Source organism: Rhinoderma darwinii, chromosome 2 (genome assembly GCF_050947455.1).
Source record: "Rhinoderma darwinii isolate aRhiDar2 chromosome 2, aRhiDar2.hap1, whole genome shotgun sequence".
NCBI classification, from domain to species: domain Eukaryota; kingdom Metazoa; phylum Chordata; class Amphibia; order Anura; family Rhinodermatidae; genus Rhinoderma; species Rhinoderma darwinii.
The window spans coordinates 302204696-302229912 of NC_134688.1; the positions used below are offsets into that span (position 1 = coordinate 302204696).

The following is a 25217-nucleotide window of genomic DNA, read 5'->3' on the forward strand; positions in this document are numbered from 1 at the left end:
TGGCTCTCAGAACCTGAGGAGTGGGGTCTTAATCGGAAATAGAGCCTACAACTCTCCCGAAACTAGAAAAAACTTGAGGTGGAGGGCACTACCTGGTTAGCATCACACTGGTTGCACTTCTGAGCCAGGGCTTGGACCTGTAGGGATAGACCCTGCATTTGCTGAGCCAGTGTCTCAATTGGGTCCATAGTTGTGTAGGAACCAGGGTAGAAAAGTTATATGGGCCTGTGATTATGTAATGCTGGGTTAGGGAGACAGACAGGTGAGCCCTAATCTACCCGCCACTCAGTCCCTGCCTACTTGCACAGCCCGTCCTAGGCGACGGCGTACAACTGGGCGACGGTCCCTACGCTCAATAAGTGCACGACAGACAAACAGACAAGGGTACACAGAAGCTAAGGGAAATGGGGCAGTTGCCCATGGCAACACCGTGAGCAACGAGAGTAGTGAACGAGCCGAGTCAAACCAGGAGTGTACGAGGTACCAAACGCAGAGCAGGAGCATAGTCCGTAAAGCCAGGGTCAATTTGAAGCAGAGGTCAATAGTACTAGCAGGAACAGCAGAGCCAGGAAACCAGACAGAATCACAGGCAAAGGAAGAGCAGGAAATGAAGGTATAAATAGACTGAGGGCGGGAGCTAGCTCCGTCTGGCCAGGTTGTGATAGGTTCTTCCACTCCTCAGCCTACCAGCCTGAGTGGTAGCAGATCGAGTCACTCTATCAGACCTAGGAGCAGATGCAGACTGATTAACCACGGGCGTCGACACAGAAGCTGTGTCTGGCAGATCCTTTACAGTATGGGTGTAGAGAGAAAAAACTACCCAGCATCAGTTCAAGGAAGAAGAGATACTTAGTGGGCTGTAGAAGGGGAAAGCAGTACAGGAATGAGGCTGTGCTGATAAATGAGTGCTAATGAATATAGTAGCATCCTGGACACCCACATGAGAAAGGCTAAATTTAAGAGCATGTTGCAAACTGCATATCAGGGGGTCTGAAAATGAAGGAAGAAATGGAAGTTGCAGCCTGAAATTTAGTGCACATTTTTTTAACTCAATGCAACCACTAACATATGTAAAAATATTTTTCCATGTCAACATCTGCCATAATTTCTGATAGGCTCACACTCCATACAGTTTAATGGGGAGATAACTGCGTGGTCCTCTACATTGAAGTCTATGGGAGTCACGGATAGAGCCGTGCAAGCAAGCTTGTCTCTTTCCAAAATTCCCATAGAACTCCACCTAAACTAACTTCCATTAAGCTGTAAGTTGAGTGCAACGGCCAGGAATCAGCAAACTGGGGTACCAGAGGTGGATAGGCCATAAATGCTTAAAGGGGTTATCTGGAGAAAAAAAAAAAACTTTTCTTGTAAGCCTATAACAAGATTTAAAATAGCTTACCAATATAGTTTATCTCGGAACCTCATTAGTTTTCACTTTTATGATGACTTCTGTCTGCTTCCTTCTCTCGTTGATGTCGCTAAGTCATCAAACATATGATAAAAAGGTACTAGCACTGTGACATCCTTTCCTCTCCTATATCCTGGCTCTCTTTTTTTTTTTTTTCTTGACCTCTTTTTAAATTGAAATTTTTCAAACATTTTAAGTTTGTTGGGAGAACAGAAGGGAAGAAGGGAGGGGGAGCAATATAATACAGTTAGTACTCTCGAATATCATATATATGTCTAGTAAGAAATAAGACTAAATCAAGTAGTAGACCAATCTGGTCAAGCAGTGCAGGTAGAGAGGGAAGGGAGAGAGGGGAAAGGAAAAAGAAAACAAGATAACGTTCATTATTGGCTCGCTGTGCTTGTGAAAGTAACAATGCAGATTAAGCACTCATATTCTAAAATTGTAAGCAATCTCCCCATACCCATTGATTTATAGAGAAAATAAGCGGGAATGGAGATGCCCGCAGGAACCAGCCCACTGCACATCACCACCCCAGTCATAACAGAGTCCATCCTATGTATGTGGGGACAGGAGAGAATGAGAAAGAAATGGAGTAAGCATGGCTCTCGCCCACACCAGAAAACCACCAGGATCCTGACCACATCTTACAAGGTGTTTCCCCCAGGAGCACCTGTTCGTGGAACCAAACAGTTGATTCAAAACAATTCTTTATTTGCAACTGAATGTTTTGCGGGAGCAGTGAAATGAGAGTTTCCCATGTATCAAGAAATATTTGTAATTCCTTATGGAGAGAGGCTTCTACCCAGTCCATTTTTAGAAGATAGGATAATTTATCCAGGAATAATTTGAAGGGTGGGCCCAATCGGCAAGCCAAGTTTGTAATATGGCTTTCACCCTCACCGCTGCCACGTAATGCAGTTTGTGTGCTCCCGGGGATCATCTGTGAATTTCAGGGTTCATATACCCAAACACCGCCCACAGTACCATATCCAGGACAAAGGTTGAGAGATGAGTCGTAGTGAATGTGCGTATGCGGGACCAAAATGTACGAATGTCAGGGCACGACCATAAACAATGGTAGAGGTTGGCTTCAGATGTTTGACGTTTAAAGCAACATGAGGTATCATAGATACCAATTTTATGTCCCACAATTGGGGTCAAATAAGATCTGTGGGCAATTTTAAGTCGCATTTCCAGAAAATGAGCAGAAGGAAGAAGCTTGTGTGCCTGTTCTAAAGCCGCAAGTATAGTAGTGTGGGTTAGGGTCCGATCATCATTCTGCCATTTTGTTACAGGAGTCTGGGATTGCGAGTAGTCAAGGGGAGTGTGAAAGAATTGGTAATTTCTAGATATTTTGCCCTTTTGGGAGTTGGGGCTGGAGAATTTTAGAAGCGAATAAGCAGTCCATTCCAGGTCTGGTAATTGCAGTAAAATCTTTTTTATATAACTGTCGACTTGGAGATAACTAAAATGGTCAATGGGGAGCTCGGGGTACTTGGAACTGAGTTCTGAAAATGATAGAGTCCTACGGTCTTCCATGTGTACAAGCTGTTTTAGGGAGGTGATTCCCAACGTGTGCCATCTACGGAGGATTGCCCGTGGGTTACAACTTGAAAGTGGGTATTACAGATTAACAGTAAATGGAGAGATAACCGAGGGGAAAGATTGTGACGGTGCCTAATTTTCTTCCATGCTTTCCAAGTAGAGGATTAGCTCTTGTCTCAACAGATAAACCCGACAAAGCCCGTCCAGAAACTAATCTGAAAACCAGAGTGTATGAGGTATAGCGAGAGGTGTTCCGAAGCCAGTCCGAGACATAGCGGAACAAGGCCGCCAGGTTATAGTTTCTAATATTGGGGAAATTAATGCCCCCATTGGCTCTTGGTTGTTGTAAAATTTGGTGAGCTATGCAGGATCCCCCCACGAATGCTCTGTAGAGGTAGTTGATACGTTTTTCATCCTTTGGGGTGAGATATATTGGGAGGGTATAGAAAATATAGAGAAGACGATGGAACTCCACCATTTTAAGAAGATTAGCCCTCCCTAGGTATGAAAGTGTGAAGTGTTTCCAATTTGAAAGAGTCTTTTCTAGTTCCTCAATATAGTGTGATATATTAGTACTGTATAGTTTCGGAGGGTGTCTATTGATCTGTACTCCTAAGTATTTAATTGTCTGAGCGTTCCAGCGGAACGGAAAGATGGATGCCCAGAGGGGTTTAGAGGGTCCTCTTAGCAGTAATGTCTCCCTTTTGTCCCTATTAAGAAAATATGCCGACAATCGACCCACCCGGTCTAGTTCTTCAAGGAGGGGAGATGGTCATCACGAACCCTAAAAAGACATTAACAGGATATCATCCGCAAAAGCCGCTACTTTTAGTTCAAGATCCCGTGTAGTAAGACCCTGGAAAGTTGAGGTCTGGGAGAGGTGACGTAGGAGGGGGTCTATAGAAAGATTAACTAAAAGTGGGGAGAGGGGGCATCCCTGCTTGGTACCTTTTAAAGATGTCGATAGGGGGAGAATTATACCCTTTGACCGCCACACAAGTAGTCGCCCCATCACGAAGGGACTGAATGAATTGAGTAAAAATTGCACCCAACGGACCAGGACCTCATCAAGAAAAGGCCATGCCACCATATCAAACGCTTTCTCAGCGTTAAGACTCATTAACATGGTTACTGGTTGCGCCAGGTCCTGTGCCAGGACAGTTGCGGCAATTGCAGATCTGATATTTCTTATACAAGTCCTACCCCGTGTGAAACCAGTCTGAGTAACAGACAAAAGATCAGGAAGGAAGCATTGCTACCTACCCGTCAGTATTCTGGCCAGTGGCTTATAGTCATGGTTAAGCAATGAGATAGGACAGTATGATTGAGTCAGGGAAAGATCTTTGTACGGTTTAGGCAAAAGCACTGTGCGTGATTCTGTGAAGCGGTCAGTGGGCATGGAGTGTAGAAATGCTGCGTTGTATAAGTTGGTCAGAACGGGAATTAGCTGGGGTGCCAAAATGTTATAATATTCCTCCGAAAATCCATCTGGACCCAGAGTTTTCCCATTGGAGGCAGTCGAGATCGCTCGGCTCACCTCCTCCCCACGTATTTCTGCATTCAGTAGAGATTGTTGATCTACTGAGAGGGAGGGCAAATTAACCGTGTCCAGAAAGGAGTTAATATCTGGGGGAGAGGCCGGGGCAGCCCTATAAAGATCTTCATAATAATCAGTAAACATTTTTGATATTTCTGAGGGGTCAGTAGGAACTGTCCCTGTAAGGGGATTACTTAAGGACAAAATAGGTTTATAGGGGTGTTTCTGCTTTGTGAGGGTCGCAAGTAGTTTACCGGTTTTATTACCCCATCTGTAAAATTTGTTATCAGTGGATTTGACCTGCCAATGTGATTCGGAATGGATAAAGGCGTCTAACGAATGTTTAGCAGTTTGGTATATCTGTTGGTTAAGTGGGATGGAATCATCTATGTAGGTTCGCTGGGCTACCAGCAGATCCTTATATAAGGCATCAAACCGGATTTTCCAAACTTTCCGCCTACGTGACAGATATCCTATAATATGCCCTTTCATCACTGCCTTGGACATTGCCCACAATAGCGGCATGTTGTCCACATGGGGGAAGTTATCATCTAGGTAATTGCCCCAATGCAGGTGGAGATATTGTTTGAATTCTTCAGATTCTGCCAAGTAAGTGGGAAATCGCCATATACTAGTCTTTGGTAAGGAGTGTGAAAGTGATAATGACATAGTGATCGGGGCATGATCATATATGGTGATGGGGCATATCCAGGAGGAAGAGTGGGAATCGAACAAGGATGTTGAAATCAGATAGTAATCTATGCGCGAAAAGGAATTGTGGGCAACTGAGTCCATGGATCACACACGTTGAGCGACTCCATGAAGAGAGCAAGAAAAGAAGTGTCAGCCTGGGATTGAGGGGTGGACCTATCCAGGTTTGAACATTGTACCAAGTTAAAGTTGCCCCCTATAATTAGGCTATATCTAGGGAGACCCAATATTAGTTGGGGAATTTCCGGATAGAATTCCTGCTGGTCATGATTTGGAGCATAAAGATTGACCAACAGATAAGGGATGTCAGCTATAGTTACGTGTAAAATAAGGTAACTACCCTGTGTGTTACTTATCGAACTTTCCAGTGTGTATCGCAGGCCCTTTCTAAAGAGGATTGCCACCCCCTGTTGAAGAGGAAGAATGCGAAGCTGAATAGCCATTAATCTGCTCTGTGTGCCCGCTCTCTAATGAGGCTCCTGTAAAAAGAGAATATCGGGTGAGAGACGTTTATGGTGATTTAGCACCTTTTTCCTCTTCAAGGGTGTGTTAAAGCCATCCACATTCCAGGAGAGGAATCGGATATGGGGGGAGGTGTGATATATGTGTCGGGAAGGTGTGAATGTGGAGTACTCATCCTGTGTCTTGAAGTAGGGTGCAGTTCAGATTACTTAATACCCAGCTGCACCCCGCGGTCCCAGCAAGCCACACACAGCCTAGTCCCAATGGTGTGTGTGATGGCGAGAACCACGCCTTTAGTCATCTGCAAGAGAAAGGAATTTAGCACAAGCGAGCATAGTAAATACAAAATAAACATGTAAACAGTGGTAAAGACGAACCCAGACTTGGGTAACAACGTAGCTGTCACCACAGAGGTAGAAAAACTGTAAGTAACAATTTTATACTTTATAAATAGTAAGCACATTGTCCATATGCCGGATAGGTGAACATTCCCCTTCCAAAGGTTTGGTTCACTCTGCACCATTCTCTTCCAGGCATAGTCTCCTCCTGGCCTGCACATGGTCCTCAAAGATGAGTGTGATCCCCATCCTGCACCTTCAATTTGGCTGAGAAAAAGGAGTTGGATTCGAGTGTTCCTTTCATATAACTAACGGCAGATTGGGGCAAAGGCTTTGCGATTTTGAGCAACCACCACTGAGTAATCCTGGAAGATTAGGATTTTAGAGTCATTGATGAGTAGGTCCCACTATTGTCTGTAAGCTCTTAGGACTTTCTCCTTTATTGCCCGGTAGAAGTATTTAGCACTCACCGGGTGAGGTCTCTTATCTCCCGCATTTCACCCAGTTCTAGGAGGGCCCAATCTGTGCGCCCTTTCTATCATGAGCGAGTCACCACCAAGCTCGACATTCAGAGCATTAGGGAGGTCTTTACAGAGATAATTCAGCAGTTGGTCACCGGTCACCTTCTCTGGGCTGCCCACAAAATGTAGGTTGTTACGTCTATCCCTGTTCTCCAGGTCATCTAGCTTTTCACTCAAATCTTGATTAGAGGCTTGGGTTTGACGTACAGTTTCCTCCAGCACGAATAACGAAGTGTCTGATGTTACAAACCTCGTTTCCATGTCAGAAATCATTTGGGAGTGCGACGTAATTTGTGCCAGAGCTGCATTAATGGAAGTGTGTAGCAATATTTTAAAGACCTCTTGAGCTACCAGGGTGGCTTGCTGGTTGTCCATATCAGCGCTGTGCTGTGGACTATATTGTGGAGACAATCTTGGTGGTGTAATATCCCCGTCCGTCAGCAATTCTGGTGAGAACTGTGATCGTGATGAAGAGGCTTTGGCAGACGAAGATTTGGGAGCCCATTTATCCCCTTTAGTGCTGCTTTTGGACTTTTGCATTTCCAGAAGATGGGAGGAGTCAGACGACAGAGAAATTTGAGAGCAGGTGTATCTCCCTTCTGTAGATTTCGTTAGGTATTTGTCCATGACACAGTCCCCAAACCGTGGGGAGAAGGGCATACGCAATCGGTGCGTTGTAGGTGTAAACAGAGGGTTGTGATGGGGAAGCAATCCGGTGATGTTTCACATAATCATAAAGGCATTACGAAAGTGCTTCAGTACTAAGCATATAAGATCATGGTGGACATGGGAGAGCCGTGCAGAACCTCAAATAAGTTGTAGTAAGAAAAATAAACATACGTTCAACAGCGTCTATCCAGCCTCTGTATGAGAGGTGTTTCAAAACAAAATATTAGAATGTCTCAGCATTGGTATCCTCAGAGAGGTACTTTGGACCTTGAGGGTTATACAGAGATGCAGTTACTGCAGTGCAGGCTGGTACAGGGGTAAAATGGCAGGTCTCCGCTGCCACAGTGTTGGCCCAGAATGTCAGGGACTGAAAGTAAGATTTAGTCCGTTTGTCAGGGCCCCCCTGATCAACCACCCCTGATGTGTCAGGGCCGGTGTCTATCCTCCGGTAGAAGAAGCTGGAGGCGCTCAGTCAGCCTGACCGCATGCGTTGTTCTTGAGTGGGAATTCATAATGGTGGCAGCAGCGGGAGTCTGGGGGGGGATACTGCCTATAGGCCCATTGCGGTATATAGTCCGGGGGATGAACCAATATGCACTGTTGCAGTGCTGGCCCACGTGGCATCTGTAGCCGACAATATTCGCTAGGATGGCGGTAGCTGGGAGCAGGAGAAATGACTACCACCGATTTGTAGGAATGTCTGGCCCGGGGGGCAGGACGGGAGTTTCCACTCACCCAGAAGCCGGGTTTCTCCTCCGGTGTACAGGCCCCGACGTTGTCAGCAGCCAGCGAGGAGCCAGCAAAATGGCGGCGGCCACTAAGGCCGTTTGCTGCGATCCGGCGTTACACCGCCCAGGACTCCGGGGAGATGAAACTCTGAAAATCTGTGATTTTGTGTGTAGGTACAATAATTTTTGCTAATTTTTTGCTATATTGTCAGTTTTCTCATTGTTCTCCAATTGTCTATGATGTCCATTCTCCTCATATTTCATCTATTCTTTCTACTGTCATAAAAATATATGTACATTATCTAATTTTTTAGTCATATACAATGATTTTGTGTAATATAGTTGTCATACCTTTTCACTGCATTGGAATAACGTGATTATAACAATCAGGTTGTTAATGTTTATTCACCTCTATTTAAGATTTGCCATCAAACTCCTAGAAGATTTGGTTTTCTTTGTGGTGGATGTCCCCAATAATGGTCAAAGTGTGTTGGATATAGTGATTTCCAAGCCCAACAGAGAGCGGCAAAAGCTTATGAGGGAGCAGAACATACTTAAGCAGGTTGGATATATTAATATTATCTACTTGATCATGTATTGTGTTTTTACAGATTTTATCCCCTTCTTTTCATATTATATGATTTCTGCTGTCTCTGGTTAAGAATGTTTTATATCTGTTGTCTTATTGGCTTTTTAGGTTCATCTCTATTTTTCTGCTGTTTTCTTCTTAGGTATTTGTATGTGCTACTTTTTGTTGTGTTCTCTTTATTAACTGTTTTCTGTAGATTCATTTCCATAGTTAACTTTTAAGCCCCTCGCTATTTTAACCTTTCCTCTTTGTTATTTTTGTAAAGCTTAGTTTCAAATGTTTATTTTTTTTAAGAAAAGTACTGTTTGTGTGTGTGTATGCATATCTATCTATCCATCCATCCATCCATCCATCCATCCATCCATCCATCCATCCATCCATCCATCCATCTATCTATCTATCTTCTATCTTTTTTTAGATATTTGGAATCCTTAAAGCACCATTCAAAGACAAAGGTAGTGAGGGTCCTCTACTCAGACTTGAAGAACTCTCTGACCAAAAAAATGCCCCATACCAGTATATGTTCCGACTCTGCTATCGAGTCCTCCGACACTCCCAGGATGATTATCGAAAGAACCAGGTATTGTAGCTAGTGCTCAGACATTTTTATATATTGGACTCCTAAAACGTTATTTTAAATTAATATGTTAAACAAAGGTTTTTTCTGTCACAATAGTATATCTTACATCTTAGAAATACAGTCATTATCCTTAAAGGGAACCTGTCAGCAGTTTTGAGGTCTCAAAACGGCTGATAGGGTGATATAGGGCATTTTACAAGTACCCTTTTTTTCTAGTTAAAACAATGTTTAATTCCCGGGCGCGCTGATCGCAAGTGCCACCGAGGCAGGACTTGATCTGAAAGTGCACTGCACGCTGCAAGCCCTGCAAGCTACTCTGCACTGAGTGACGGCACTAGTGGTCTCTGGATTGGCTGCTAGAGTTGTCACAGAGCATGGAGTGGCACTTGCGACCGTCGCGCCAGGGGAATTAAACGTTGGTTTCTCGGTCATGCAAGTTTAAAATGCCCTCGCCTTCATCTATATTACGTTGGCAGCAGTTTTGAAGACTCAAAATTGCTGACAGGTCCCTTCAATATGTAATACATACATATTTAGGCCGGATTCACACGAGCGTTGCGTTTTTGCGCGCGCAAACACTATTTGACACCTGCGTGTGTCATCCGTGTCTGATGCGCGGCTGCGTGATTTTCGCGCAGCCGGCATCATAGAGATGAGGCTTGTCGACGCCCGTCACTGTCCAAGGTGCTGAAAGAGCTAAATCTTTCAGCACCCTCGACAGTGAATGCCGAACACAACAGCGAAAAACCTGTAAAAAAAAAGATAAAGTTCCTACTTACCGAGAACTTCCCGGCCGTTGCCTTGGTGACGCGTCCTTGGTGACGCGCCTCTCTTGATATCGAGCCCCACCTCCCTGGATGACGCGGCAGTCCAAGTGACCGCTGCAGCCTGTGATTGGCTGCAGCCTGTGCTTGGCCTGTGATTGGCTGGAGCTGTCACTTGAACTGAAGTGTCATCCCGGGAGGTCGGACTGCAGGAAGGAGACAGGAGTAATCGGTAAGTTAGAACTTCGTTTTTTTTTACAGGTTCATGTATTTTGGGATCGCAAGTCACTGTCCATGGTGCTGAAACAGTTTAACTCTTTCAGCACCATGCACAGTGAATGTCTCCCGACGTCGCGGACCGGAATTTTTTTTGCCGAGTTCGGCCAAAACGAGTTTGGCCGAACCCGGTGAAGTTAGCTTCGGTTGTCGGGTTTCGCTAATCGCAAAGACACTCCGTTTGGATGTTCAGAAACAGAAAAGCACGTGGTGCTTTTCTGTTTACATTCATCCTTTTGACAGCTGTTGCGCAAACACGCAGTTCGCACGGAAGTGCTTCCGTGCGACATGCGTGGTTTTCACGCACCCATTGACTTCAATGGGTGCGTGATGCGTTGAAAACGCTGAATCAACGGACATGTCGTGAGTTTTTTGCAACGGAGCAACGCTGCGCAAAAAACGCTGCCATGTCTGCACGGCCCCATTGTCTAATATAGCTACGGGCAACGCACGTGAAAATCACGCGCGTTGCACGCGCGTATTTTACGTTCGTCTGAATAAGCCCTTATATTTCTTTAAATATCTGTAGACTAAATTCTAACGCCTATGCCTCACTTTAGTCAAACATTTAAATAAACTTTAAATTACTATGTCTTTACTAGAAGTAATGCATGAATCACAAATCATTCCATACTGAATTGAAAATAATGTAATCAATCATATGAAAATGTCCCTATATAATGAGAATTGGTCATTTTTGGGGTAAATATGAAACATCTGGAATAGTGTTTCACATTTACGATGATAGATCAGAATAGTTCATGCTGTGGTACTCTCTGTGTCTCATTGTGGAATTCGAAAATTGTAAAATAAAAAAGTGTGATAGGGAAAAATTTGATACCTCTGAACAAGTGTATCAATGACCAACCAAGCCTTACTTTCCACTTGAGACGTAACAACTAGATTGAAGCCTTCTTATTGACATAGGTGACTTGAAAAGCTAGTTATACTTCGAAGGATTGTTGGGTAAGATGAAGTAGAGGACTAGCAACTAGATGGATGGATTCAGACAGAAATCATACCATGTATTCATTGCTGAAAATAAATAATACTAATAGTTTAGCATTTATGTATAGAGAAGTGAGGCTGTGAGTGTAGGAGCCTCATAGTTGGATAGTCAAGAGTAATATGTATTTTTTAATATTAAGTAGAATTGAAGTATGAATCAGATCAATTTTTGATAAATGTTTTAAATGTATTTAATTACCTGTCTGTCTTATTTCTAGGAGCACATAGCCAAGCAATTTGGGGTCATGCAGTCTCAGATTGGATACGACATTCTAGCTGAGGACACAATTACTGCACTGCTACATAACAATCGGAAGCTTTTAGAAAAACACATCACTAAAACTGAGGTTGAGACTTTTGTCAGCTTAGTTAGGAAAAACCACGAGCCACGGTAAGTGCAGTTTATTCAATAGAGTAATGCTCTGTTCACATCATGCAATGTTTTGTGGTGACCGACTGCATAGGAAAGCGCTGTCTGCTGCACTTTCCTATACAGTAGAAAGAAAAACAAAAGTATGCCACATACCACCATTACGAAGGCCAAACAGATACTCTTTTGACCTCCATTGGGTGACTGGGGGCCTAATATACGGCAAACGTGTTAACATAACATGATGTGAACATGGCCTTACTCTTGTTTCGTAAATTATTTAGTACAAATGACTCTTGACAGTTTTAAAACCATGATTTGTGAGATTAATGGATCATTCCTCAAAGGTCAATGTGCACAAAATCATTTAGAACCACAATGTCACGATTTGGTAGCTTCATGATCCATCCCAAGTAATTAAAATAATTTTTTATTCTTTTTTTTTTTGTAAATTGCATTTGAATTATCAATTGAGCAGTCAAAATGTATTCAATTATTTTTTAAGACAAAGACATCAACAGGGTGTGTTGATGAATCTGTTGCCCACTGCACTGGTAAAAGCGACTGCCACGGCATTCGTTTGGTGCGCCAGTATTGATAAATCTCCCACATAATGTGATGTCAAATATTATTAATATATACATATATTAAGATACACAATGAAGATTTACATTTTAAAAATTGTTCCACAAATGGCTGTTGATATATGTAAATTTTTTTCTAGGTTTCTGGATTATCTTTCAGATTTGTGTGTATCAAATCATATTGCAATTCCAGTAACTCAAGAGCTCATCTGCAAGTGTGTTTTGGATCCCAAAAACAGTGATATCCTCACTAAGACAGAGTAAGTACCTTTTTCAATGAATGGCAACTTTCTTGCAATGCTTAAAACTGAAGTTATCTGACAACAATGAATAAAAGGCAATAAGCCAACTATTTATTATATACAAATATGCAAACATCACTTCAAGGCTAGTCTGCAACATTCGGTTTGTAATTTACCCATAACATAAGTAGTTTGTCTTCATTGGTTTTCTCCAATAGGCTAAGCATGCAAAATAGAACTTTTAGGTGTATGCTGTTTAAATGTGTATTACTTGGCTTGGAACTCCTTTAGTCTTCTAGTTGTAATCAGACCTCCTTAATTCCCCCCCCCCCCCTCCAAATTTCATGTCTGAATTATTGGGCTAATTTCCTTATCACTCATTTTCATTGTGTGATATGAAAAATCGGAAAGAAGTAGACAGAGTAAGAGGCAGCACAATTGGACAAGAGTTGAAGGCCTAGAGGGTGAACATATTAAATGGGTAGCGCCTAACACAAAGGTCCCCAACCTTTTATACCTTGTGAGCCAAATTCAACTTAGTGTGATGATTGGTAGTCATTTTCAAGAAAATTTTTAAACTTAAAATGTGGAGATAAATATTTCAGTTCAAAATCTGACACACCGGTATTACACCAGCCATATTGTCACTTTTCTGGGGATATAGATATATTGTTAATCTAGATGTCATTGTAGAAAGCGCATATGGTCATAACCCAGGGCTCTTATGGCGAGCGACACAGCAGATTACTTTCTATATTAATTCCTCACAGTTTTCCAGATCTCTGCCTGTTGTTATTCAATAGAAATATTGTTTATGTTTACTTCCAGTGGATAAAATATCTGTCCATGGTCATGTGATGGACACACGGGTGCTGGGATCATTAGAAGACACCGCTGTGATACATATACTGTAACTGTTAGAAACCGTGCACCTGTGTGTTCATTATATGATCATGTACAGATTATTATCCACTAGTAGCAAACAATGAAGATTCCTACTGAATAACAACAAGCAGAGATCGTGAAAACAATGAGGAATTAATACAGAAAGTATATAGGAAAATTCTATAACTTTAATTTTTCAAGAAATTACATTCATTTTCTGAAACCGGACAACCCCTTCAACCTATCTTTTGGTGCTAACATTTTAAATTAGTTTGAGACTATTGAATTTGAAACATAAGTTCTTTTTTTAACTGATAAGGTTACAAAATGATTATAACATTCTACTAATGTCTACCACTGATGTAACTACTAATAGTGCCACTTATTGTCATGACTAAATTAAAGAGCATTCCTGTAGGTATATGATGATAATAGTAATAATAATATTTTTTAACCGATGATGATCTAAAGTGTACAATGTTTATTTGGTATTTTTTAAGGCTAAGGCCAGTAAAAGAGATGGCCCAGTCTCCTGAATATATGAGTATTGAGTATTGCGAAGAGGAAGTCTGGCTAGTCTGGTTAGACAAGAACAATGATACCCATGAGAAGAGCATCCGACAATTATCACAGGAAGCAAGGGCTGGAAATGCCCATGATGAGAATGTATTGAAATATTATCGGTAAGCGTGCCTTTATTGTATAGTTAGTTAAAAAAATGCTTCTGGTGAATTTCTTATGACTCCTTGTATACAAATGTTCTGCTATCTTTCTTCTTGGCTTTTTTACTTATTTCTTTAATTTATGTTGACTTTATGATGACATTTTCAATTCCTGTGAATATTCCACAGTTACCAGTTGAAACTATTTGCACGGATGTGCCTAGACCGTCAGTACCTGGCTATCCATGAAATCTCCAAGCAATTGAGTGTTGATCTGATCTTCCTTTGTATGGCTGATGAGATGCTTCCTTTTGAGATTAGAGCTTCTTTCTGTCACCTTATGCTCCATGTCCATGTTGACAGAGACCCACAAGAACTGGTGACTCCAGTAAAGTATGCCCGTCTGTGGACTGAAATCCCCACAAGCATCACCATTAAAGAGTAAGGAAATGATAGTTCTACATGGTAACTGTTATATGAACTTAAATAAAAAGGGAGTAAGAGTTAATAAGCGTATAATGGAGAGGTTATTTGAGCTTGGCAGATGTTTCTTGCAGCTCTTGCTGTTAACATCCAAAATTGAATTAACAGTGAATTTTCTTTCTAATATACTGTTCAGTCTATCAGTGTTATTGTCGACAGACGTATTAAAAAGTATTCCATTGTCTATTTTATTTTATTTCGCTACACACAGCTATGACTCCAACCTGAATGATTCAAGAGATGACAAGAAAAATAAGTTCACAAACACAATGGAATTTGTGGAAGATTATCTGAACACTGTTGTCAGTGAAGCTATGCCTTTTGCTAATGAGGAAAAGAACAAGCTAACATTTGAGGTCATTATATAATTTGCATATTTAAAAATAAATAAAAATACTTTTCTGTCCGTCATAGGCATTGCTAAAGACTTTGTTTTACATGTTCATGTAACACTTGTCTAGGAACATTTATAATATCCTCAAGAGCACAATCCTTCATTATATATTTGCTGCCTTAAGCATAAATACACGCTTTATCATTTCTATTCATTAATATACGGCTGTATTTATTAAAAGAAACAATATTTTATAGTGGGGTACTTTTTAATTACTTTTTAATTACTGTCTAGAAGAACGGATGTAGAGATAATTGTGTGTAGCGGTAAATTTTAATATATATATTGCTAATTTAGTGACTTTTTTTGTAGGTGGTCAGCCTTGCGCGTCATTTGATATATTTTGGGTTCTACAGCTTCAGTGAACTTCTGAGGCTGACACGAACCCTACTAGGAATCATAGACTGTGTTCAAAATGCACAGGCAATAGTGCCACATGCTGCGTACAGTGAAGATGCAACAGGTATGCAACAGCTATACAGTTAGGTTTTTCTTAATTTTTTTTATTTTTTTTCACTTTCACTTTGTTTTGTACATATTTCCATTAAAAAAATGGATTCATACAGTATAATTTAATTTAACAATCTACTGAGTTAACATCTGCTCCTTCTAAAAAATATTCTCAATTTTGACAAAATACCCTATGATGCAGGAATTATCTACTGTACTAAAAGCAGGTCCATAGATCTCAAATCATGTCTGGCATTACAAAAAAAAAAAGAAAAATTTCCAGAAATAATTGGTTTATTTTTGTATAAAAGTTCATATATTTATTTATGTATATAGAAAAAAATAAAATAAATATATATATATATATATATATATATATATATGGTATCGATGCGGTCGCAAGACCCGAACAATAAAATTGAGACGTTATTTAAGCAGCCACATGGTGAGTGCCGTACAAAAAAAAAACTACAGATTAAAATGATAATAAAAGGTAATAAATAAGTCCTGTGTACCCCCAAAATAGTAGTTATAAAACCGACATCTTGTCCCGCAAAAAAAACAAGCCAACATACGTCTACATCAATAGGAAAATTAAAAAAAGTAATGGCTCTTTCATTGAGAAGAAAACAAATGATTTTCTTTTAAAAAGTTTTTAGTGAAAAAGTAGTAAAACCTAGACTATACATATTTGGTATCGCCGTAATCGTACCAACCCAGACCTAGAATTAAGTTAGAACATTATTTATACCACATGGTATACAACGTACATTTAAAATTCAAAAAAATAAAATGGTGGAATAGCTGTCTTTTTTCGATTCCTCTCTAAAAAAAAAGTTAATCAAAGTTAATGAATAAATTGTATGTACACCCGAAATGATGGCGTTAAAAAAAACTCATTCAACAATAAACAAGAAATCATACAGGTATGTCGATGAAAAAATAAAAAAGTTATAGCTCTGGGAAGGTGCAGATGAAAAAACAAAAAAGAGTGCTTGTCCTTATGGCCAAAATAGGCCTGGTGGGTAAAAGGTATGTTCACCATTTTACAGTTTATTTAAAAAATGAATATGCATAAAAAGTTGAGTAACTTCGTAAATACAATCCATTACTTATGTCGTACTGATTCCAAGTTAGAGCCTGTATTACACCCAAAAGTGTAATTTACTGTTTTAGACTTCAAACATAAAATTTTCCAGCTGATTTAATGTCTATAATATTTAGAGCTTGCACCGGTGAGGGGAATTCTGGGAAGTGAAAAAAAATTGAGCGACAATACTGGATTATAGGAGGTCAGCTAAACTTTAACGGATGTGTCCTACGAAAAGCTTGTCTGTTTCCACCGACAACCAGCAGAATTGTCAGTGCAGCTTTATGATACAATATAGGCTGTAACTCAAGATCACTATAACTAATTCAGTTCATTTACAAAGTTACTCAACTTGTTATATAGATTATTTATATACATATATATATATACAAACTGTAAAATGGTACCCAAAGGTAGAAAATACCCTTTAGACAATGTATATAAAAGTTTAGTAAGGAAGTAGAAGTATTGTAGACCTAAGAAGTCAGTTCTTGGATAGCTTTGATCCTCTTTTACTTTGCCAGAAAAAAATGTGAGACGGTCTATACAAGGAATGGGACAAATGATGTCCACAATGGTGCTGACTCGAAAACCATCTGTGTTCAATTCCTCTTCACTCATGAATTCTGTAGTGGGTCAGGAGGCTACTAAGAGGAAGACTATTGAAACTGAAAACATTACTGTGATGGAAACCAAGCTGAAGATTCTGGAGATACTTCAGGTTTGTATACATTTGTTACAGCGTTTTACTAGTAGATTAATAGGCATGCCATTTCTAAAGTTTGATGACCCACAGCGCTAAATGAGAGATGTAAAACAAGCTTTGAATGTGTGTTAAAGCCCTTTTACACAGGCCAATTATCGGCCAAACGAGCATTCACAGAATACTCGTTCTCAATCATTGCCCTGTGAAAACAGGGCAATGATCAGCCGATAAACGAGCAAACGCTCGTTCATCTGCTGACTGTATCGTTTTTGCAGCCTAAAATATTATCGTTGTCGGCAGCACATCTTGTATAAACAGGGAGACGTGCTGTCAACATGATAGAAATGTTTGGGGACGAGCGACCGTAGTAATGAGCATTTGTCCCCATATATAGCTCCTTGTTAAAGGCGCACAGGAGCGCCAATCAACGAGCTGTCTTATTGATCAGCGCTTGTCTACACGGTTTTCGTGCTGTAATGATTTGTTTGGTTCTTTGCAGTTCATCCTGAATGTACGACTGGATTACAGGATATCTTATCTACTCTCTGTCTTCAAGAAGGAATTTGTGGAGGTTTTCCCAATGCAAGATAGTGCCGCAGATGGGACAGCTCCTGCCTTTGATAATTCAAGTAAACTACATACAAATACATGGTCTCGATAGCCCAGAATAATTACAAATTTAAAAATACATGCTGATTTTGAAAGGGTTATTTTGGGTTCAGCAAAAAAAAATAAAAAAAATATTTTCAATTCTGTAATGAAATGTTACACAATTTTCCAATGTACTTTCTGCATCAATTCTTCACGATTTTCGAGATTTTTTTTCTTGCTGTCATTCAATAGAAACCTTCATTGTTTTTCTCTCAGGGGATACAAATCTGTCCATGGTCATGTGATGAACGCATAGTACAAAACATACTGAATATTGCATCTTTTTAAAAATAGACCATTGCACCTTTTTAAATAGTGTACAGCTGTGAAATACTTTTTTTTAGGTGGTCAGCTCTATATTTTGGGTTCTGTAGCTTCTGTGACCTTCTGAGGCAGGCACGAGCTCTACTAGGAATCATAGACTTCCATTAATATATTTAAAATACCACACAGATACTCCTCACTTTAGTAAACAAATGCTAGATAGAGTGTGTTTACTGCATAAAGGCCCTTTTACACAGGGCAATGATTGAATGAACGCTCGTTCCCGATCATTTCCCTCTGTAAGGCTTGTTCACATATCCGTTACGGCTCCGTTCTGATGTTCGGTCTGAGCTTTCCTTCAGAATGGAGCCCTGACTGAAACAAACGGAAACCGTAGGCTTTGATTTCAATGGTGACGGATCCGGTGCCAATGGTTTCCGTTTGTCTCAGCTGTGCAAGGGCTCCGTCGTTTTGAAAGAGTCAATAGTCTAGTCGACTACGGTGTTGATTCCGTAAACGTATGGTTTCAGTTTGTTTCAGTCCATTTGTTTACCGGGAAGAAAATCTGGCCGTGTAAAAGCACTTTAAGCTGGCCACAGATTAACACATATTTCAACTCACATGAACAGTTTCATGTGGTTAGGACGATTACCAGCAGACAACATACCTTATTAACACCTTCACGACCAGCCCACGTAGATTAACAGGCTGCAGTGCTGGTCCTTTGTCCTGCAGCCCGTTAAACTACGTGGTGTCAGAACAGAGTGCACAGCGATCTCCCTATGCCCTGAATCTCTCAGCACACGCTGCTACTAGCAGACTTAGTGCTGAGAGAAGACATCAGGACCGGATTGGTGCCGGTCCTGATGACGTGATCACCATGATAAACCTATCATGGTGTTCACAGCAAAGTTTGTTGTAGCAACAAACTTTCGCACAGTTAGTTACAATGTTTCTCCTTCCTCCCTGTCAGATCGTTCTGGGACAGTGAGAGAGAAGAAGCTGTGCCGAGCAGCTGCCGTGTGTCTCGTATAAAGACACAATGACTGAAAAAACACATTAAAACCACCTCCACATAGATAGTTTAGTGTAGGCAGCTATTTATAGTTTTAGGTAGTGTTAGTTAGGTAGATAGTTTAGATAGTACTCAGATTAGGGCAATTCATTAGTTAATTAAAAATCAATTAGGGCTTATAATAAATGTATATCTAAAATCATATAGATATATATATATTTATATACTGTGTGTGTATATATATATATATATATATATATACAGACACACATGTAATATATGTCTATATTATATATAAACATATATTTGAAATTTGTTAATACTAAAAATGAATAATTAGGGACGTTATATATCTATAACATCATATAGATATATACGTACATGTAATATATACGTATACACACATATACTTACATAAATCTCTTCATGTATTTTACACCTCTGTAAATTCTAAATACATTGATTCATTGTTAGGGTTGTTCATAAACTTATTATTTATTAGGGTTGTCATAATTTAGTTGTGATTTAATTAATTACATATATATCTATAATGGGGTATAGATATACGCACATGTAATATATATATATATATATATATATATATATATATATATATATATATATATACATATATACTAACATTCATATAAATTATTAATTTTATTAATGCTACATATCAAATAATTGATTGTTGGGGTCGTTCATGAAGTTATTAATTATTAGTCGTTCAACAATTGATTAGTTGTGAAGATTCAATTGATTATATATGCGTACGTAATATATACATATACACACATTTAGATAAAATAATTTCTTCCTATATTTTACAGTTCTATTAATTCTAGATACTAATTGATTAATTGTTAGGGTCGTTTATAAATTTATTGATCAATTGCTTAGTGGACTTTTTTTTTTAACTTTTATTAAAATTGTTACAAAAAATAAGTTACAAAAAAAATACGTAAAAAAATGGCATGCAAGTTATATACCGCTGAAGAGGCATTTGCTCTCTTGGATTCTGATAGTGAATGGTGTCACTTTTGGGGGGTTTCCGCTGTTTTGGTCGCTCCAGGGCGTTGCAAATGCGACATGGCATGAAAACCATTATAGCAAAATTTGAGCTCCAAAAGCCAAGTGTCGCTTCTTCCCTTCTGAGGGCTGTCGTGTGTTCAAACATAAGTTTCTGACCACATATGGGGTATTGCCGTAATCTGGAGAAATTTCTTTACAACTGTTGGGGTGCTTTTTCTCCTTTATTCCTTGTAAAAATTAAAAATGTCTATATTTCTTCAGAAGAAATGTAGATTTTCATTTTCACAGACTAATTCCAATAAATTCAGCAAAAAACCTATGGGGTTAAAATGCTCACTATACATCTAGATAATTCATTGAGGGGTATAGTTTCCAAAATGGGGTCACTTTTTGGGGGTTTGCCACTGTTTAGGCACCACAAGACCTCTTCAAACCAGACATGGAGTCTAAAATATATTGTAATAAAAAGAAGGCCCCAAAATCCTCTGGGTGCTCCTTTGCTTCTGAGGCTTGTGTATCAGTCCAGTAGCACACTAGGGCCACATGTGGGATATTTCTAAAAACTGCAGAATCTGGGCAATAAATATTGAGTTGCGTTTCTCATGTAAAACCTTCTGTGTTACAGAATTTTTTTTATTACAAATTAATTTCTGCAAAAAAAATGTAATTTGTAAATTTCACCTCTACATTGCTTTAATTCCTGTGAAACGCCTAAAGGGATAAGAAACTTTTTTAATGCGGTTTTGAATACTTTGAGGGGTGCAGTTTTAAAAATGGGGTGATTTATGGGGAATTTCTAATATATAAGGCTCTCAAAGCCACTTCAGAAATGAACTGGTCCATGAAAAAATAGGTTTTGGAAATTTCTTGAAAATGTGAGAAATTGTTGCTAAACTTATAAGCCTTGTAACGTCCTAGAAAAATAAAAGGACGTTCAATAAACTATGCAAACATAAAGTAGACATATGGGAAATGTAAACTAGTAACTATTTTGTGTGGTATTACTATCTGTTTTGCAAGCAGATACATTAAAATTTAGAAAATTGCAAATTTTTGCAAATTTTCTCAAAATTTTGGTATTTTCCACAAATAAATACTGAATTTATCGACTACATTTTTTAACTGACATAAAGTACAATATGTCACAAGAAAACAATCTCAGTATCGCTTTGATAGGTAAAAGCATTCCGAAGTTATTACCACATAAACTAACACGTCAGATTTGAAAAAATCGCCTGCGTCCACAAGGCCAAAACAGACTGTGTCCTGAAGGGGTTAAACTATCAATTTACACATTCTTTACCTAATAAAGCAGGGCACGGACATAAAATATTTTCAGAAGATTCTGTTTACAATCTCATGTCCACTGTGTCTCTCCATGTTTCCAGATCTCTACCATCATTGGATAGAAGGATCAGACTGACCCTTTGTTTGTCTGGGAGAGCAGCGGCATTAGAAGTGTCTGACACAGTGGTCTCCCTGCTCCTAGTGAAATAAACATGCACTCTCAGTCGACCTAGGTACGCATGTTTGAGGAGTTGGTCTGGTTAGCTGTCAGCTGACACTAATCTTATTCCTATGGCTTCTTAGGGTATGTTCACACAGAGTTTTTTGCAGGCAGAATTCTGCCTGGAAAAAGAAGCTCTTTTTTTTTTTAAGTGGTTTTGCACCAAATGCATTTTTTGACGCATTTTTTGGCACGTTTTTTTAGTTTGTTTTTTTTTTACTTATTTCTTCAACAGATAAAGGGTATAAGCGCGAGCGCTTTTTGCCTGAAAAATGCGTCAAAGGACGCGTCAAAAATCGAATTAAAAAAAACACGTCAAAAAACGCGTTTATCTCCGTCTTCAATTGATTTCAAACGGGTTTTTAAGGTGGAAAATGCCTCAACATAGGGCATGTCTCTTCCTTTTTTCGCAAGCGTTTTTTTTTGCTCACGGGAAAAAAACACCTCCGCCGCGGCAAGAAGCTCTGTATAAACAGGGCTTTAAACCCCTTAACTCACCTTGACATAAGTGCAGGGGGAGAAGTAGAGAGCGCACTCCATACGCTGCCGGTGTCAGCTGTGTATTACAGCTAACACCCAACACTAAGGCCGGATTCACACGAGGGTGTTAAGTCCGTGATATACGGTCCGCAGGTCGGCCGCATTTCCTAGACTGAGCACACTGCAGGGAGCTGGGCTCCTAGCATCATTGTTATCTATGATGATGCTAAGAGCCCAGCCCACTGCAGTGTGCTCAGTCCAGGAAATGCGGCCGACCTGCAGACCATATATCACGGACTGAACACCCTCGTGTGAATCCGGCCCAAGGGCCAGGAACAGTGATCACGCTGTTCCTGGCCATGTAACCCCTCAAATGCTGCGGTCAATCGCGACCGCAGCATCTGAGGCATTATAGAGAGGGGGGCGGACCCCTTTGACAGCTGATCGGCTCCCCCACAACGCCAAGCCCAGGGGCCTAATGAAGGCCCTCAGGACTGCCTTCGCTCTTCCTCTGGCAGGGCTTAAAGAGGCTCTGTCACCAGATTTTGCAACCCCTATCTGCTATTGCAGCAGATAGGCGCTGCAATGTAGATTACAGTAACGTTTTTATTTTTAAAAAACGAGCATTTTTGGCCAAGTTATGACCATTTTCGTATTTATGCAAATGAGGCTTGCAAAAGTACAACTGGGCGTGTTGAAAAGAAAAAGTACAACTGGGCGTGTATTATGTGCGTACATCGGGGCGTGTTTACTACTTTTACTAGCTGGGCGTTGTGCATAGAAGTATCATCCACTTCTCTTCACAACGCCCAGCTTCTGGCAGTGCAGACACAGCGTGTTCTCCAGAGATCACGCTGTGACGTCACTCACAGGTCCTGCATCGTGTCAGACGAGCGAGGACACATCGACACCAGAGGCTACAGATGATTCTGCAGCAGCATCGACGTTTGCAGGTAAGTCGATGTAGCTACTTACCTGCAAATGCTGATGCTGCTGCAGAATCAACTGTAGCCACTGGTGCCGACACGATGCAGGACCTGTGAGTGACGTCACAGATCTGCACTGCCAGAAGCTGGGCGTTCTGAAGAGAAGTGGATGATACTTCTCATCAGAAAGCCCAGCTAGTAAAAGAAGTAAAAACGCCCCGATGTACGCACATAATACACGCCCAGTTGTACTTTTACTTTTCAACACGCCCAGTTGTACTTTTGCAAGCCTCATTTGCATAAATACGAAAATGGTCATAACTTGGCCAAAAATGCTCGTTTTTTAAAAATAAAAACGTTACTGTAATCTACATTGCAGCGCCTATCTGCTGCAATAGCAGATAGGGGCTGCAAAATCTGGTGACAGAGCCTCTTTAACAGAAGACGGTAAAAATTACTATATACTGCAATACATTAGTATTGAAGTGTATTGTTCCAGTGATCCAACGATAGGGGGACTAATAGATTGTTTAATAAAAAGTTAAATAACGTTTTTAGTAGTGAAATTTAAAAAAAAAAAAAAAACTATGAAAAACTAAAAAACTAAACCCAAAAGCAAATGGAGGAATCACAGTTTTTTTCAATTCCACCCCACATAGAATATTTCCCAGTACATTATATGGTACTTTTAAATGGTGCCAATAGAAGCGACAACTCCTCCCGCAAAAAATAATCCTTCACACATCACTCCATTGACGGAGAAATAAAAAAGTTATGGCTCATAGAAGGCGGGGAGTGTAAAATGAAAATGAAGAAAAAAAAGAGATTAAATCTATTCCACAGTCATTTAAGACTATTAGCACACACATGAAAGATAATCACAGGTAAACAGACACGAGGTGTTGATGGTCATATGGGTGTATACATTTTCGTATTATAGCTAGGGATAACTGTGAACATGTCAGTGTAACAATACTACAACTGTTCTTGCTTTTACAGATGCTAACTTGAATCTAGATCGAATTGGAGAACAAGCAGAAGCTATGTTTTGTGTAGGGTAAGAGTAATAGAATCTAATATGGTTGATAATCAAGGAGTATTACTGTGGTTGAATACTGTTTATATCACTGCAGGAAGAATTCTATGTTGGAGGTGGATGATGAAGGTGGCAGAATGTTTCTGCGAGTCCTTATACAACTGACAATGAATGACTATCCGGCTCTAATCTCTGGATCTCTGCAACTTCTATTTAAACATTTTAGCCAAAGACAAGAAGTGCTGCATACCTTCAAACAGGTATCAATTACATTGTGGATTCGAGGATAGAGCAAAAAAATCAATATTACTGTATTTTTCTGACTATAAGATTTATTTTTATAGCTGAACAAATTGTGCTAAAATGCCTTTACGCGGTCGAATGAGATGGTAAATTTTTATCCTTTTCTTGAGTGTATAAATGTGTTTGCATCTTATTATCCAACTGGTTCTTATGCCTGAAAATACAGTAAAAAAATTCTGGCAAATTGAGTGATTGTTAAAATGCCCCCATGATACAGAACAAATAAAGAGACGTTCCTATCGGTGGTCAACTTTCCATAGGGCGGTTCACTTTTAGTACCTTTTAATAATAAAGTTAATAATCTAACCAGTGTATGATTTATTTTACTGTGCACTCATTTTTGTTATTCTGTTGTTTAGGTTCAACTGCTCATCTCTGCCCAGGATGTTGATAATTACAAGGTTATAAAATCTGAGCTGGACAGGCTAAGGACTATGGTAGAAAAGTCTGAACTCTGGGTGGACAAAAAAGAAAAATCAGGAAGTGGTAGCTCCTCCGAAGGGAGCAAAAAGGAGAAGAAAGAGGTAACACATTTGTGCTGTATGAGGTATTGGAATACAGTGAAAAACCCAAGAGTGTATAATAAAAAATACCATCATGCCTGTGTGGTTCATCAATGAAACAACTTACAGGCCGTCTAGAGAAATCTCAAAATCAAACTGCAATATGTGAAGGGGGCAGGAAGGAGCTAACCAAGCAGACTGGCAGCTTTTCCCGTGAAATGCTGACAAGACGAACAATTGGCTAAATTTATCAATAATTATGCAGGCACTATATGAATCTTTCATTAAACTGAGCAATGTGTATTATTATAGGCTCTTATAAAACAAGTAGAAGCTCTACACCAGTAGCCTATTGTACATGTGCTCCACTTTTTATAAGATGAATTTTAATACTGATTTATACGTCGCAAAGCTGTAACTAACATGTCAAGCCACATTACATAGTTACATAGTTGATAAGGTTGAAAAAAGACACAGGTCTATCAAGTCCAACCT

The 25217-nt window shown here is 39.8% G+C and overlaps 1 protein-coding gene across 1 annotated transcript in view; it reads left to right on the forward strand.

The window, feature by feature from the left end:
- Window positions 1-25217, forward strand: part of ITPR3 (inositol 1,4,5-trisphosphate receptor type 3) — a 244458-nt gene that overhangs the window by 99358 nt on the left and 119883 nt on the right. Inside the window, exons 14-26 of the mRNA XM_075853510.1 lie at window positions 8343-8484; window positions 8930-9091; window positions 11358-11530; window positions 12234-12353; window positions 13721-13903; window positions 14072-14323; window positions 14577-14721; window positions 15072-15222; window positions 16824-17020; window positions 17505-17634; window positions 23880-23937; window positions 24014-24176; window positions 24579-24743. Coding sequence (XP_075709625.1) covers window positions 8343-8484; window positions 8930-9091; window positions 11358-11530; window positions 12234-12353; window positions 13721-13903; window positions 14072-14323; window positions 14577-14721; window positions 15072-15222; window positions 16824-17020; window positions 17505-17634; window positions 23880-23937; window positions 24014-24176; window positions 24579-24743 — 2041 coding nt within the window. The remainder of the gene's footprint in view (window positions 1-8342; window positions 8485-8929; window positions 9092-11357; window positions 11531-12233; window positions 12354-13720; window positions 13904-14071; window positions 14324-14576; window positions 14722-15071; window positions 15223-16823; window positions 17021-17504; window positions 17635-23879; window positions 23938-24013; window positions 24177-24578; window positions 24744-25217) is intronic.